We start from the raw sequence: 15,070 nt of genomic DNA, 5'->3' as shown, positions 1-15,070 counted from the left end.
GTTAGATATAGTAAGTTGGGGTAAGACTATCACCGGGACAAGCAAGACAAACACTTGTATGGAAATCTCAGACTGTGTGTTTTGCCTTATTTACCTTAATTTTATGGCAAACGTTTTAAAACAAATATTTTTAAATCACGTGCTGTGCCAACACTAGCACAGCATCATCATCATCAAGGGTATCCTCACTACCGTTACGTCTTTTCAATTTACTGCTTACTTAATGTATATCCTTAAAAATCAATCCTACCAAAAACATTTTCATGTAAAATGTTGCCAAGACCACGCCAAGACGAAACCATAAGGCCCGCACTGTCAAAAAGTTATCAGATCTCATGTAGAGCCAAGCTTCAAGTCCTAACTTCAGAAACTCTACACCTTATGCAATTGAAACTTATGCTTAAAAAGGTCGCTATTGACATCATACCCCGAGAATTTTGTTTATATGGTATAATCCAGAAAGAAAAAACGATAAAACGCTTTGAGAAAAGAGAATAGGTGGTGCCCATCATGCGCTTCGCTTCGTTATGTATGTCAAAAACTCGATCAAATTATTTTACGAATTCAGATAGGCATAACAAGACCGGTACAGCCAAGACTCAAAGGATCAAATGTAATTTCCAATTGGAATTGTAATATCTCACGGGTTATTTGGCCCGCATTCAACACATCCCTTACTTGCACTATCTAGACAATCCAGTGGATCTGAAAACAAAATCATGGGTTGCAGGGCTTCTAGCTACTTTAAATAGGTGATGTAACCGGTTATTTGTTTTTGACATAATATGTAATTAATGTCAGGTCAGGTGGGATAATAGAAACACGGAGGCAAGGAAACACAAATATAATAAATCAATTCTTTTAATTAATTTCCTGCCGGAAGCGTCATTTTTCCCTTTTTTCCTTTAATATAAAATTTACAAATATAATAGTAGAACAAAAATATTTTTCTTCTAGTTAATATATAAAATGCACGTATGCTTCACGTGCATTTTAAGTAAAGATATCTGCAAGTGATATGGTAAAAACGCGTTTTGTAGCGAGACTGAAATAGTTACTTAGTATGTCTTTTTCATGAGAATAGGTTGGGGTTCTACAAAAAAGAGTATACATGCTTGAAAGGAATTTACTCCCGAAATTTTCATGCATCCATAGGCGTACAAGACGGGCTTTATGCTTGCTTGCCACCGTCTTATATAAAAATTATAATTACTGCCTTAAGTACGGCTGTACGGATATTTGTTAGCTGGCGCCAAGTTAAGCCCACCCGCGGGCCCTGTGACAAATTGCGCGAATGCTGGCTTGTCTACCCTTGTTTCATTGAAAAGTTTCAGCTTAAGAGTACTGATGAGGCTGGGATAACTCTCATATATAGACGCTTGTGTTATCTAATAACCAAATTATTATTTTTTTACAACATTTACCTATTTATTTATTATTTATTAAATTAATTATTTTTTATGCATTATGCATACCTACTTACTATTTACAATGTCAATTCCACCAATTTAAAGTGCACCTACATCACAGACAACTGCACAATAATACATAAGTACTGGAATGAAATGGACACAAATGGATAAGTAATGAAATATGTAATCCACATGAGACTGCAGCACCCAGCGATATCATAACGGTTGGAACGATGGAATAGTTAGGTTTGATCATTTGCGAGTTGCGACGCTTTAGCCAAATGGTATCGATTTGTCGAATGCACATAAGGACTTCTTCTTCTTCTTCCTCGCGTTATCCCGGCATTCTGCCACGGCTCATGGGAGCCTGGGGTCCGCTTGACAACTAATCCCATGATTTGACGTAGGCACTAGTTTTACGAAAGCGACTGCCATCTGACCTTCCAACCCAGAGGGTAAACTAGGCCTTATTGGGATTAGTCCGGTTTCCTCACGATGTTTTCCTTCACCGAAAAGCGACTGGCAAATATCAAATGATATTTCGTACATAAGTTCCGAAAAACTCATTGGTACGAGCCGGGGTTCGAACCCGCGACCTCCAGATTGCAAGTCGCACGCTCTTACCGCTAGGCCACCAGCGCTTCACATAAGGACTGTTATAATTTATCTTTATTCAAGTGCTTTAATTATTATCAGCCTTTATAGTGACTCTGCCTCTATTTTCTTTTACATTAAGTACTTATATATTTTACGATGGTATACAAACATTGCGTAACTAGAATAAGTATGTATAAGTAGATAAGTAGGTAGGTGTAAGTGTGGGCATTCAGATTAAAGAAATATCGTAGTTTAGTTCAAAATACCTAATTGACTTTGATAGGTAAGTTTAAAATAGGTACTGTAACATAAGGTAACTTTAGTCCACAACTTACAACTATGGCCACGTGCAACGTAAAAAACTGGTTTATATAGGACTGGACTTAAGGACTATAGTGTCTATCTATAATATAAAATTATGATAGGTACATAATTTTATATTTATAGGTATTCTTAAAAACGATCTCCAGTAAAACGCTTCTGAACAATTCCCAAAATTCCATGTAAATAACATCAGCTCATACATCAACCATATCGCTTCCCTTGGCAGCATCGCTATTTAACCACCTTTATCCTATGAACGACCAACCTACGCAAGTCTCCCCCGAACCTCTTTCACCATACTGCATCGGTACGGGTTACAGCTATAGCAGATCTAACTCTGGAGTTCTGCGTCAATTGGTTGATCGTGGGAAAGATTCCTTTGAATTTTCAGTAGGGAGTGATAATCAGAAAGGAACTTTATGTATAAGTGATAACGTTTGAATTGTTTTGTGAAATGGGCGTCTTAAGATTTATGTGGCATGCAGCACAAAAGACACAAGGGTGTTGGGTGCTGTGGTTAGATATTATGCTTTTAAGCGAGTAATGGGTAAACGTTGTCAGTTGGATTCGGTTAAAATTAATATGTGTTTTAAGTGAGCCAGCTTACTAATAGGTACTCGCATTGTTATAAATTATGAATTATTTTTTGTTCTACATTTCATACAATTAGACTTAATGCATCACACATCTGATACTAAAATACAAAAATAAACAGAAAATCAGAATACAGCAAGAGTCAGGATCTAATCGGTTAAAAATGCTAACTATAGTACAACCGACCTACGAAGGTTTTCATTGCTCTGCATGGCCTTTCTACGCCTGCAAAATTTGAATGAGAACCAACCGAAAATATGTACACAGAAAATTACCGCTTAAAACAGGATGTGAAACGTGCACTTTTCAGACAACCGTTTGATAATTGTGAAGCCAAACGAATATCGACAGTTCATAATCGCACCTTCGTAACCAGTCTTATGCATAAGTTCAGTTTTGAACTTTATTTAGTCCCTTCAAGGTTGCTTTTACGGTTAAAAAGCGCAGCAGGATACGAGGTTGATAAAGAACAGTCTATATTCGGAAGAGCTAAATGCGCTGTGAATTTGTTGTCAGTTGAAAGATAAGCACGTGCTCTTCCTGAATGCTTGCCTGTTAAAACACAGAGTAGCAACAAATCAGAAACTTTCAAGGTAGATTTATACAGGGTGATTATACGTGAGCAGGATTCACGCTACATACTCAGTTAATGTTAATTGATCTTTCACCGTCGTATTTAAGTGGCATAACCACATCTTTCTCCTGTTTTGCAACTTTTTGGTGAGGTCAAACTTAAATCTATACCATCATGGTCTACCGCGGTCATCATCCTAGTCTACCTACCCTACAATACCTAATTAATAATCTTATCCGTTTATGCACAACTGGGATGTAACTTCCAATAATGCATGTTATGGATCTCTAGGATAAATATTATTACGATCAGGATAGCTCTGGTGTTATTTGGAATCTCGTAGGAAGGAAATAAATAGTATAAAATCGGTCCAGGTGCGGTATCTACTCTATGGCGGCACACCAGCTATCTACATCACAGGCGCAGCAGTGTTAAACGTGACGTGACATCTTTGTCGACCGTAATTAAGGAGATTACGTCTGGTGACAGATCTACCTAAACTTCAATTCAACTTGTGGATGAATAATAATACTAATAATGCGTAGATGAGTTAGATGGACAAGTAGTTTTGAACTAAAGTTACATCGTCACAATCACAACCACAACCAAAAGTTCGTACCACTTCATTTTGCTTCCTGCACAACTCGCTCAAAGACCGCCTCGCGTACTTGGTTCCCCTACTTATTTGAGCGATGCATGAAACATGATTCTTACTTAACCAGTGCATATGTGAAAGCGCGCAACGCTCAAGTTGACTTAGCAGAATGATAACAAAGCACACTGTAATATTAATTAACATTAAATTAAGCAACGTGTGCTGCGATAACAACCCGGCGGGGATTCCCGCTACGCCCCTCTAGTGCTACTTGAAGAAGGGTAAGGCGAACGCTGTGCTTTGCCATGTAGGTTTTTAGTTTCGGACCTCTTTATCGGGTATATTCGGACTTCTTTATCGGGTATATCTTCGAAGCTATGTCCTTACATGATTATTAGTTCTTTTACCCACTCACATGCTTGATATTTTTCAGTTACCTCTATTATCATAATAAAATAAGGGTGACAGCTGGTAGCTACAGTTACCAAAAGCATGTGAGTGGATTAATTGTAATAACTTCTTTTGAAAACTCAAAGACGGCTCAACCGATCATATTTAAAACAGTTTACATTAGAAGTCTTAATTTAGCTCTTATGTTTTTATATATAGGTATTCATAAGTTTTTTTAACATTAACAATATAACAAAACGATTATCGCCGTGAATATTCGCTTCATTAAAATTGGTTATCAATACCCCTTTTAATTTTGAAAGCACTATCCAACGACAACACACGCCATAAGGTTCAAACAAAAAAGTCATCCATCAAGGCGTACGCAATTTTTTTTCTTGTTCATATTTTACCACTTTGTCAGCGTGATGGATCTGTATATCCCTGCCAAATTGCAAATTTCTAGTACGAACGATCACTGAGCGGCGGTCGGACAGACAGACGGATATGGCGAAATGGCCAAACTATAAAGAATCCAAGTTGACAATTGACTACAAAACCCTAAGAATGATCAAATGTTATACTCAATTATTAACTTGTTGCACATTGTAGTTTGTTTTTGGCTCGTACAACACGTGTAATAAATAACTACGGCACGAAAATTTTCACACTTAACCCTAGGTAAAATTATGGCCATTGGCCACGGCAGCTATAAGTTCTGGAAATGGAATTATAGTTTAATTTACCTGTGAGCAGTTCTTGAGGACAATAAAAGGGCAATTTACTCCTCTTCTGCGGATTTATGTTTCACGTCACGGCGGATATTAAAGAAAGTGCGGAATTCCAAGTTAAAATGGCAACGTACATAATCTTGTTTCATAAACTTAGAGGAAACAAGCAAACTTCTTGATAAGTCACATTACTCTTATTAAAACTAAACGGTTGAGCTTCTGTTTAAAACAAATTTAGTTGATTTATGTGACGATATTTTGATCTAAAAACATAAGATCTGTGCAACAACGCTTTTATTGTAGTTTTGTGCTAAAGACAGTATAATAAATAAGTAATAAAAGTAAAATGATATTTTTCTACGCACAAAGCTAAAATGCGAAAAAAATGAAAATAAATAATAAAAAAAAAATCTAATTTTTTACAGGAAAGGAAGCAAGGCCCTTTAGATATAGATTTATAGTTCTTTTTTTAGGTGTAAGTAACTCACATTATAGACGGGTCTAACGCGAATTATATTCAATTACCTTTATTTACCGACGTTTCGACACAGAATATAATTCGCGTTAGACCCGTCTATAATGTGAGTTAATATGTATTCAAAACGCGAAAGTCTAAAACATTATAGGTGTAAGTAAGTTTTATTTTGTAGGTAGTTTTATTTTAGAGAACTTTTTATTGTTAGTTTGTTAAATTAATATTTATTTGAAGTTGTGATTAATAATAAAGACTGTAAAAATGTCTACCTACAAATATTACGCTTCAATATTTTATATCAAAGACGGTAACTTTTAATCATCGATAACCCAAAAAGAGCAAAAACCCTCAATATTTTCTGGCTTCAATTTATATTTATTACCAACAAGAAAAGATAGAGCTCCGCTACCGGAACACACCCAAAATGGCCGGCGGATGCGGAAGCGGCGTACAATTAATTATGCCGCCGCCATAATAACTCGCTTCATTAAACAGAAACCTGAAACAAAGCGCTGACACTACAAAATGGCACACTATTTCGCTGGAAATAATAATTGGGCGACATTTCTATAAATAAATAGGAATGAAATCTAGTTTTCATCACAAACGTACTCATATCTGTCAAAATAACAATAGCTGGGTAATTGTATGTATGTAGGACATGTAGGTACGTATATTAAATTCTACATATATAACTCATTCAATACAAATACTCATACCTACATCATCAGCGTTTATTCCAGTTCATCCCCAGCTTGGAAGCTCAGGGTCCGCTTCTTTCTTTTTCCTCCCCTCTTCGTACGGTCTTGGCAACATCCAGCCAGCAGCAGTTCTTGGCTTTCCTTATACCGAGACCAAACGCAGGCGGCATAATCAGACAGTTGATTAGTCTCGTAGCTTTCCAGTATTAAACACACAAACTTTGCAGGTGTGATGAAAACGGCTTCGATTATATTGTAACCATGCATAGCTTTTAAACACCTGGACCAGGAGTGTTTTAACGAGAAAAAAAACCAAGGCAAAGCACCAGCACAAACTCCATTTTTTATTGCAAAGGTGGATAATATAATATCTTTGCTGACGAGTATCCATTTTTTATCAATTGGATACCATAAGCGTCTGATCTTACAATTGATAGGCTCGGGACTCGGGTACAAAGCCCGTCTAGTGATAATAAAATTCTTGCCTGTGGGCGCGGGCAATTTCGCGGAAATCACCTGGCTGATTCACACGGCTCGCGATAGTCGCAATACCGCGGTCTTTTGAAAATGGTGTTAATAACTTTAAGGTTTATTTTATACCTAATAATGAATTTAAGGGCAGCTTTTGTGTAGGGTTAGTATTTAGTTACACTGAATAAACCGCAATCTAGGAAAATGCTCACAGGACTGATCGTGCCCACTAGCCGCATTAGACTCATGACATCCTTATAGTACTGGAACCATGGGATGTTTTAAATAAGCAAAGTCCTAACCTTTATTACAACCTGATTTTAGGGAAATAGTACATACATTGCGCAATACGGAAGGTATGTATAAAATTGTTAACGAGAGTCAACAGAAATACGATGCGCGTAGAGCAGAGCTTTTTTAACTCGAGTGACGCAATTTAATTTTCTATAAGTTTTTTGTAATATACACATACAACCTTCGAGTAATAATTATATAAGTAGTAAACTAAAGCAAAACTACTACAGGCCACACTATTTTAATACGAGATCAGCTTGGCAGTGATTGAGATAAGTTATTACCATGCATTACTGAAGCGGCCGAGAACAAAGAGTTAGGTATTTTTCTGCGTAACATCTTCATACGGCTATTTAGCCAACGGGAACACGCCCGGAGAAATTGCCGAGGAAATTACGGGGGCGAACCGATTCAATCTGTTCCGTGTAATGATTTAAAACGTTTAATTGGCTCGACAGAGATTCTCTCTTCAACAAGAGCTCAGAGTTTAAGAAGTAACTGACCGATTGTCAGTGTCAACATGTCGAGCGATTTTCAGACAAAATTAATTATCGCAAAGTTATCAAGGTAAAAACGCTGGTAAAAACTATAGGTAGTCTTGGTTGATGGTTTACAAATGAATTTCGATGAAAACTTGTTTAAGCAAGCATAACATCCGTCTCACTGCCGTATTCGAACTTCAAGATATTCACAAGAGACGACACGTACTAGATCCATTCTAAACGTTATGGCACCGGTCCCACCGCGAGCTAGTAAGCTATGAGCTATCGGCTATAAACACGAACAAAAGATAAGCACTCCCGTGTAAATAAAAGAGACACGGCGATATTTATAGCTCACCGCTGGGCGAGTAACTATAAATATCGCCGTGTCTCTTTTATTTACACGGAAGTGCTTATCTTTTGTTCGTGTTTATAGCCGATAGCTCATAGCTTACTAGCTCGCGGTGGGACCAGTGCCCTAAGTTTACATATCAACTAGTTCTCTTTTGCAGCGCAATTCAGGCAACTAATGTCACTTTTACGTTAGATAGAGTAAGATATCTATTAGATGTGAATTGGATCTCTAAGTCATATCCTGTGGAAATCGTTCAAGAGTATCTCCAGAATCGCGCAAATGTCAAATTTGACAGGTTAGATCTTAAACATATCGTTATCGTATCTTGGTTATGTCTAAAAGATGTCTATTACAAAATCCGAATCGGGCCCTCATTCTGCCTTATAAGACGAATGTGTGTAATCCGACAGGCTTGATCCTATAACGAAAAGAATAATATATAATACTATTTAGACGCGTAGGAAACTTAACCAACAATAGGTAAATACCCACCTAGTACCTACCTATGTAAAAGTACATAGTACATATGTAGCCATATGTATTATTGTAGGTACCACTAGGTACATAGTCATAGTAATAATACTAACAAGCTGTCACAAGCACTCTTGTGGTTAGTTAAGCAATACTATTGTGCGAACACAGTCCTAACATCGAATTTCATAAATATCATTCAGCACTTACCCGGGTCATATGTTATTATTAGAAAATCAACCTTGTTACACGCAGAAAAAGATATAAAATTACGTGGCAATACACTGGACAAATACGACGTTCCCAAATTTACATATAGGAAATTGTAGCTAAATTAGACGCATTTATCGCTTTTCGATTAAACGATAATAATCTCTAATAAACAGAACATAAGATTCAAATGAGCAGTCACGTTGTTATATCGCTGTTAGGTTGTTAATTAATTCATGATCTTGTAGATATAATATAACACACGGAGTATACAGTAATGTAATTTGGTAAATCAGGAATAATAATTAATTCATTTATGATTTACGATCGTATATCGCGTATTATCTAGGTTACAATGTATAGGAATCCGTATGTAGAAGCTTTATAGCTTCTGCATACGGCTTCGTCTACGTAGGATGAATATAGATAAAAACTAACAAGTCCTTCCCGGCGACTCCAATTATCTACCTACATGACTTTACATAGAAATTCCAATGCTTACTATAAGTAAGCTCGACCAGGACAAATGCCACTGTGGAGTTATTGAGTTCTTTTTTTATACAACTGGAATTACAAGAGCTCCCGTCATCTAGTGATAAAACCCTCAGCTACTTGGAGAATACAACGTAACATACTATAGGGAATTCCGATCAATCGTAGGTTCGATGTCTCGAACGAGATACTCAGACGCAATAACCCCATAGTTGCATTTAAAATCTCAGTTGACATTATAGGTATCTATTTTCAGATTAAAAAAATATAATTCGCAAGAGAATCATAGACTCATAGTATTTACCTTCAAACAACTCTGTCTGTCAGAAACTATTGGTATATTAAAAACCAGTAAGTATGTACTCGTAAATATCTCTTCTTTCTTTAGCCAGGGCCATTAGGGATTACCATGAAGCATTTCTTTCGTTCGGTTGTCTATTATGCCTCTCTGTCGCTCCAATATGCAAGAGGGACAGAGAATAAATAAATAAAATAACGAAATTTCAATTTTCACGGTAGTGCCTCTAATCACCTGACAGGTCACGAAACCGATGGAAAAGTGGTTGCGGGTCTTACAAAATCTTTTAGAAAATAAAAAAAACACTAACGACTAAGGGCAGGGGGTCGCGAGGGTCGTGTCATGGCTGTAAAAGGTTAAAGGACAGACAAAGATAATGGAACTATACAGATTCCGTTTTTGCCATTTTGGCTACGGATTAACCCTAAAACAATGATGAATTAATGATATACACGAAAAACTTTTAAAAATGACAGTTTAAAAATGTTGTCAGTCTTACTGATCGAGATTATAACATATGTTTGAACTTTTGAAGTGCCGTATGTGGGAAATATATATGCCTTAGCCTGGTAAAGGGTTAAGTAATTCTTTGACCTCCACGCCATCTCTCGATCAAGGCATACATTATTTGGTTGACTAGGTCAGCATGGTACATGGCTTATGGTACAATGCTATGACCCAACATTCGGAGATTTCTACAAAACTGAGTAGATGGCAGTATTTTAACACTTATTTAAATCCTACAATATAGAAAGTTGCAAAATAAAATAAAACTTCAGGTACATACAAAATTAAGTAGGTATGTTAAAGTTTTAACAAATTATACCTCGCACCGGTGCATTGCCGGTCAAGTAATTAAAGCTAAAAATAACAAGGGGCCCCTCATGGCCCTCAGACCGTAGTTTGCTATTTGTTGTTTTTCCGGGAAGGTAAAACATAAACATCAAACTTCGTGTTATTAAATTATATACACTAGAGTGATTTTGTTGTTTGACCAGTTCACCATAATACTATAAGGGGTGAATATGTAGGTCAACAGAACAATTTTATTAAAATAAGTTATTATTATTATGGAGCCAACCTCGAAAATGCGCAAAAATTTATTGACTCACTCATTTCGGCGAATCATACGATTCATATGTCAATGTTTTCTATGCATTTTTTTCGCGATTTCGGGTTTGGTCTCCAGACGAAAAGTTGTTCAGTGTGACCTACATATTGACCCCTTAGAGTATGGTCAGACATAACAAAATCGTCCTGTATGTATAAAACAAAACTTGAAATTTAAAAACTTAACAAAAGTGTTGTTGCGAATTCTTTGCATCGGTGAACGTATTCGAATCGCACTTGGCCGAATTATTCGTTTCTTGCGTAGTAAAATTCCTTGCACGATCGACAATAGGGGCTGATGTGCGTGTACTGCCACACAATTATAGTAACATTCCATTTTTAACCGCAGCTGCACTACCGGTACTGAACGCGTCGCTGTCATTGTCAATTTCCATAGTCCATAGTAAAATGAACAGCAGTGCAGCTGCCGTTGGAAATGGACTGTCACCTTTATGGTAACATTCCATTTCTAACCGCAGCTGCACTAGGCCGGTACTGAACGCGTCGCTGTCATTGTCAATTTCCAAAGTAAAATGAACAGTAGTGCAGCTGTCGTTGGAAATGGACTGTCACCTTTAGTTGAAATCTGAATTATGCCTATGTAGTTATCATCAGCTTTGGTGTTAAGTTTAATTGGCGATGCTCATCCTGTTCGAATAATTGTAGAATATAACCAAGCAATATGGAACTATTTTATTTAAGGTGAAATCATAAAAAAAATCACAATAAATCCATTAGCATCACCCGAAAAACTAAATTTAGTCTCTACATATTCCTCGAATAAATTCTTATTTTTTTAAATAATTGTTTATTTCCTCGAAGTTATTAATCCGGAGTCCGGATTCTTCTTCAGGATAATACTCTGATATCAGAGTATTATCCTGAGGAAGAATCCGTATGAATAATTCCTACGAATACCTAAACTTGAATGCAATTTCTACGAATTTCATACGAATTATTTTTTTCAATATACACCAGTTACCAATACCTTAAGACGAATAGAAGGTTACCAATGTTCACTTGTCTCATTGTGGTGCATAATCATAATCACAGTTTTATGCTACGCTACACATATATACTGTAGCAAACACACCTTGAAATGAGCTTATAGGAGACCAGTACATGACCGAATTCATTACCTCATATACTTAAAGTACATAACTATTCTATAATACGATATAATTGATAAACTGTTCCGTTACTTTTTTTATCCTAAATTCCAACTTTTTACCTTGATATCCGTGATGACATCATTTTGTACGATGCTTCATTTTATTAGGATTCACAAGGCAACTCTGCCAATTATACTGATTTAGACAAAAACAGGAATTAGCTACGTGACCAAGCTAAAAAACTCCAATCAAAATAACAATATTACATGAATATCGGCAGTATCAACAAGAAGATTTACTTTTTGCCAACACTCATCCAATCAAATGCGTGCTAATGCTAAATAACCATAAATGCCATAATTTTGTACTTATATGATTTGTTTACTTTTAAGCTGTGTCCATGTCAGAATTCTACATCATCATTATTATTATTTTTATATTCTACTATCACATTATGGTTTTAAGCATATCCATAAACTTTTTGACTCGGACGTTTAGGTACCTAAAAAAATATTTTTAAACTGTGTCCACATAATCTGGTGAAGTGGTGGCCACATATTTGTGTTTAAGTGAAAAATTGCTGTCAATTTACTTTTCCTATTCCTGTATAGCAGTAATAGCAGTATAAATAGCGGTGTAAATTGCATAAGTACATTCATAAATTTTTTCTTCAAAATACCCATCCTCGATTTAAAATTTCAACTAAAACAAAAGATAAATTTTATAGCGATTGAAACAGATACACTTTATGTACTTTCTTATCGTAATCAGTATAATCACACTTTTTTACAAACTACTTAAACTAAAATATTTTAATCACAAACGAACAATATTAGTACTTACCTACTCGTGTTTAGTATTGCTGTACCTTGTAACTATGTAGATATCCAATTTCAGGTATGTATAAGTTTTTTTTTAATAATAATCTTCATATACCCTCTGTGTTCGAAGTATGGTCACCAAATTTTTAATGTAGACGGCAATCTAATAGCGTTTGCGTTTCGAAGATATCTTCAATAGACGCATTTATCCCGCGCGGTTGATCTTACACGATTATTATGCTCGTTTATTTTTTTATTTAAATCATAAAACCCACGCCGTTTTGTCGACTAAATAGTGTTTAGTTTTAAGTTTATAAAATACATTATGTATGTTAGTCTGTAAGGTATTTGTAATATGGGCCTTGTTGCCTGAATTAAATTTCTAAATAAATAAATAAAACAAATAACTGAAATAACAAAGACAGTGTGAGAGCGATTGCTTTTCTATATTGTTAGGTACGTTACGTACGTACGTATCGTACGTCAGAGTGCGTAATTGAATAAAGATGCAACTGACTGCGTCGCGTGCATTGTAATTAAAACACACATAACTTAAAAAACTTGTAAGTCTCAGTGTTCGTTGTGTAAGTAATACTTTCCATGTAGTCATGTTGCCATTGTTAGCTGTCTTCCCTATAGGTACTGAAATTATCTCACATGTAGGCATCTTACTGTTAAAAAAAACATTTATATAATTTTTATACGCTTAATATAATTAAAACTTCTCATACTCAACTAAACAACGTAATCGCTAAATAATACTAAATACAGGACGGCCTAAAAATACGATGCCAACATATTTTCAGGAATATTTTTCATAAAATAAAACGTAATATGTATATTCAAAATATTCTAGCTTTAACACACTATCGTAAACATTTGTTAAAATTATACATAGCCACTCTGTATGTAATAAAATTTTGTCATCTAATAGTCGTAGAAGTATGTATATAATATAAAACTTAGCGAGTACCTATACCTATGCCATGCAATGTCAAAATAATATGTATATTGGTAATGGTATAATCGAGCTTATTTCAAAAATGAAGTCGTGTGCACTTGGACGCCAAAGTGGGACGCAACTGACGTACAATTCAATGTGACGTAGAAAATCGATAACAAATAGACTCTTAAAATGCCTTTACTTAGCTAGAATTTCGAAACAAGCGCCTCCCGATAGGCATCGTATAAATAGTACTCTTAAATCACACACGTTGTATTACCTAACCACTTAAACGATATTCATTGTGGGCGCCGCACGTGAGAAACCTCCCATTGGAATTGATAGAATCGCGTACGGCCTAACAGTATTGCGGTAAGCATCGTGGCGTTAAGCCGCGCGAAATGTGGAAGGTCATAATAGCCGCGTGCACGAGTCTGGTGGTCACCGCTCCGGTCGACGATCGGGTCGACTTCTCACCCATTAATCAATTCGCTCTAAGACTATTAGATAACGCATATGCTTTCCAAGAGAACTTTGGGCGGCAAAATTTTGCTGTTTCTCCATTATCAGTATGGAGCGTCTTCTCGCTACTCGCTGAAGGATCGGCAGGGGACACCTTCCAGGAACTAATGAAGGAACTACAGCTACCTCAGGATTTGAGGGCAACTCAAGAGTTACATCTTGCGGCGGAAAGCATTTTAAGAAGCAACGATCCTGATCTCGTGATTCACAAACAAGCAGCCTTGTTCCCCGAATGTTCATTAGAGATACACCAAGAGTTTTGTCAAGCAGCTAACATGTACAGAACAGGTGTATATTCTGTTGATATTACTAACACTACCAGACTGGCGGATGATATAAATTACTATATTTGTGTTGCCACAGAGGGACAAATAAGAAACGCAGTGAAAGAAGAATTTCTTAGAGATTTAAGGCTGCTGATAGTAGACGCTTTGTACTTTAAAGCAAATTGGACACATCCTTTCGATCCAACCGCAACAAGAGAAGAAGATTTTTACAATGGCCAAGGGAAAACAATTGGACGAGTAAACATGATGTTTCACAAAGCATCTCACAATATAGGAGACTCAAACTCAATAGGAGCACAGATCCTTGAAATGACATATGGGAAACATGAAGAATTCTCAATGTTGATCCTCTTACCTTTCGAAGGAATGCCACTGAAAACACTACTTAGCAATTTAGTTAAGTCACCATTAGACTGGATAACAGACTTTAAAAGAGACGATAAACGGCCGGAAATCGATGTGTTTATTCCCCGTTTCAAAGTGTCTTCTCAAATTGATTTAATTCCTGCTTTAAAATACACCGGGATTCATACAATTTTCGACAGTGAGAAGGCGCAGTTGCCTGGTATTTCTGACAGTCCTTTATTTGTGTCTAAAACGATTCAAAATGTAGAAATAGATGTGAGAGAAGAAGGTACAGTTGCCGCCGCAGCTACAGTGGTTGGGTTAGAGAATCGGTTTCTCTCCCAGCGGTTTGAGGCTAACAAAGAGTTTGTTTTCATGATCACACATAGGAAATCAAATGTTATCTTGTTTGCCGGTGTGTACAGTGACCCTGCTGTTGTGTGAATTAAAGTATTTTAACTTAA

General features: G+C 36.3%; 1 protein-coding gene across 1 annotated transcript; it reads left to right on the top strand.

Moving 5' to 3' along the window:
* Positions 1–13,737: 13,737 nt before the first annotated feature.
* LOC134676048 (serine protease inhibitor-like) lies at positions 13,738–15,070 on the top strand. Its single transcript, XM_063534348.1, has one exon. It carries the CDS (start codon positions 13,854–13,856, stop codon positions 15,048–15,050), a length of 1,197 nt encoding a protein of 398 aa, XP_063390418.1. The 5' UTR covers positions 13,738–13,853; the 3' UTR covers positions 15,051–15,070.

The sequence above is a fragment of the Cydia fagiglandana genome, chromosome 2 (genome assembly GCF_963556715.1).
Source record: "Cydia fagiglandana chromosome 2, ilCydFagi1.1, whole genome shotgun sequence".
Taxonomy (NCBI): domain Eukaryota; kingdom Metazoa; phylum Arthropoda; class Insecta; order Lepidoptera; family Tortricidae; genus Cydia; species Cydia fagiglandana.
This window is presented reverse-complemented; position numbering and strand designations above follow the sequence as displayed.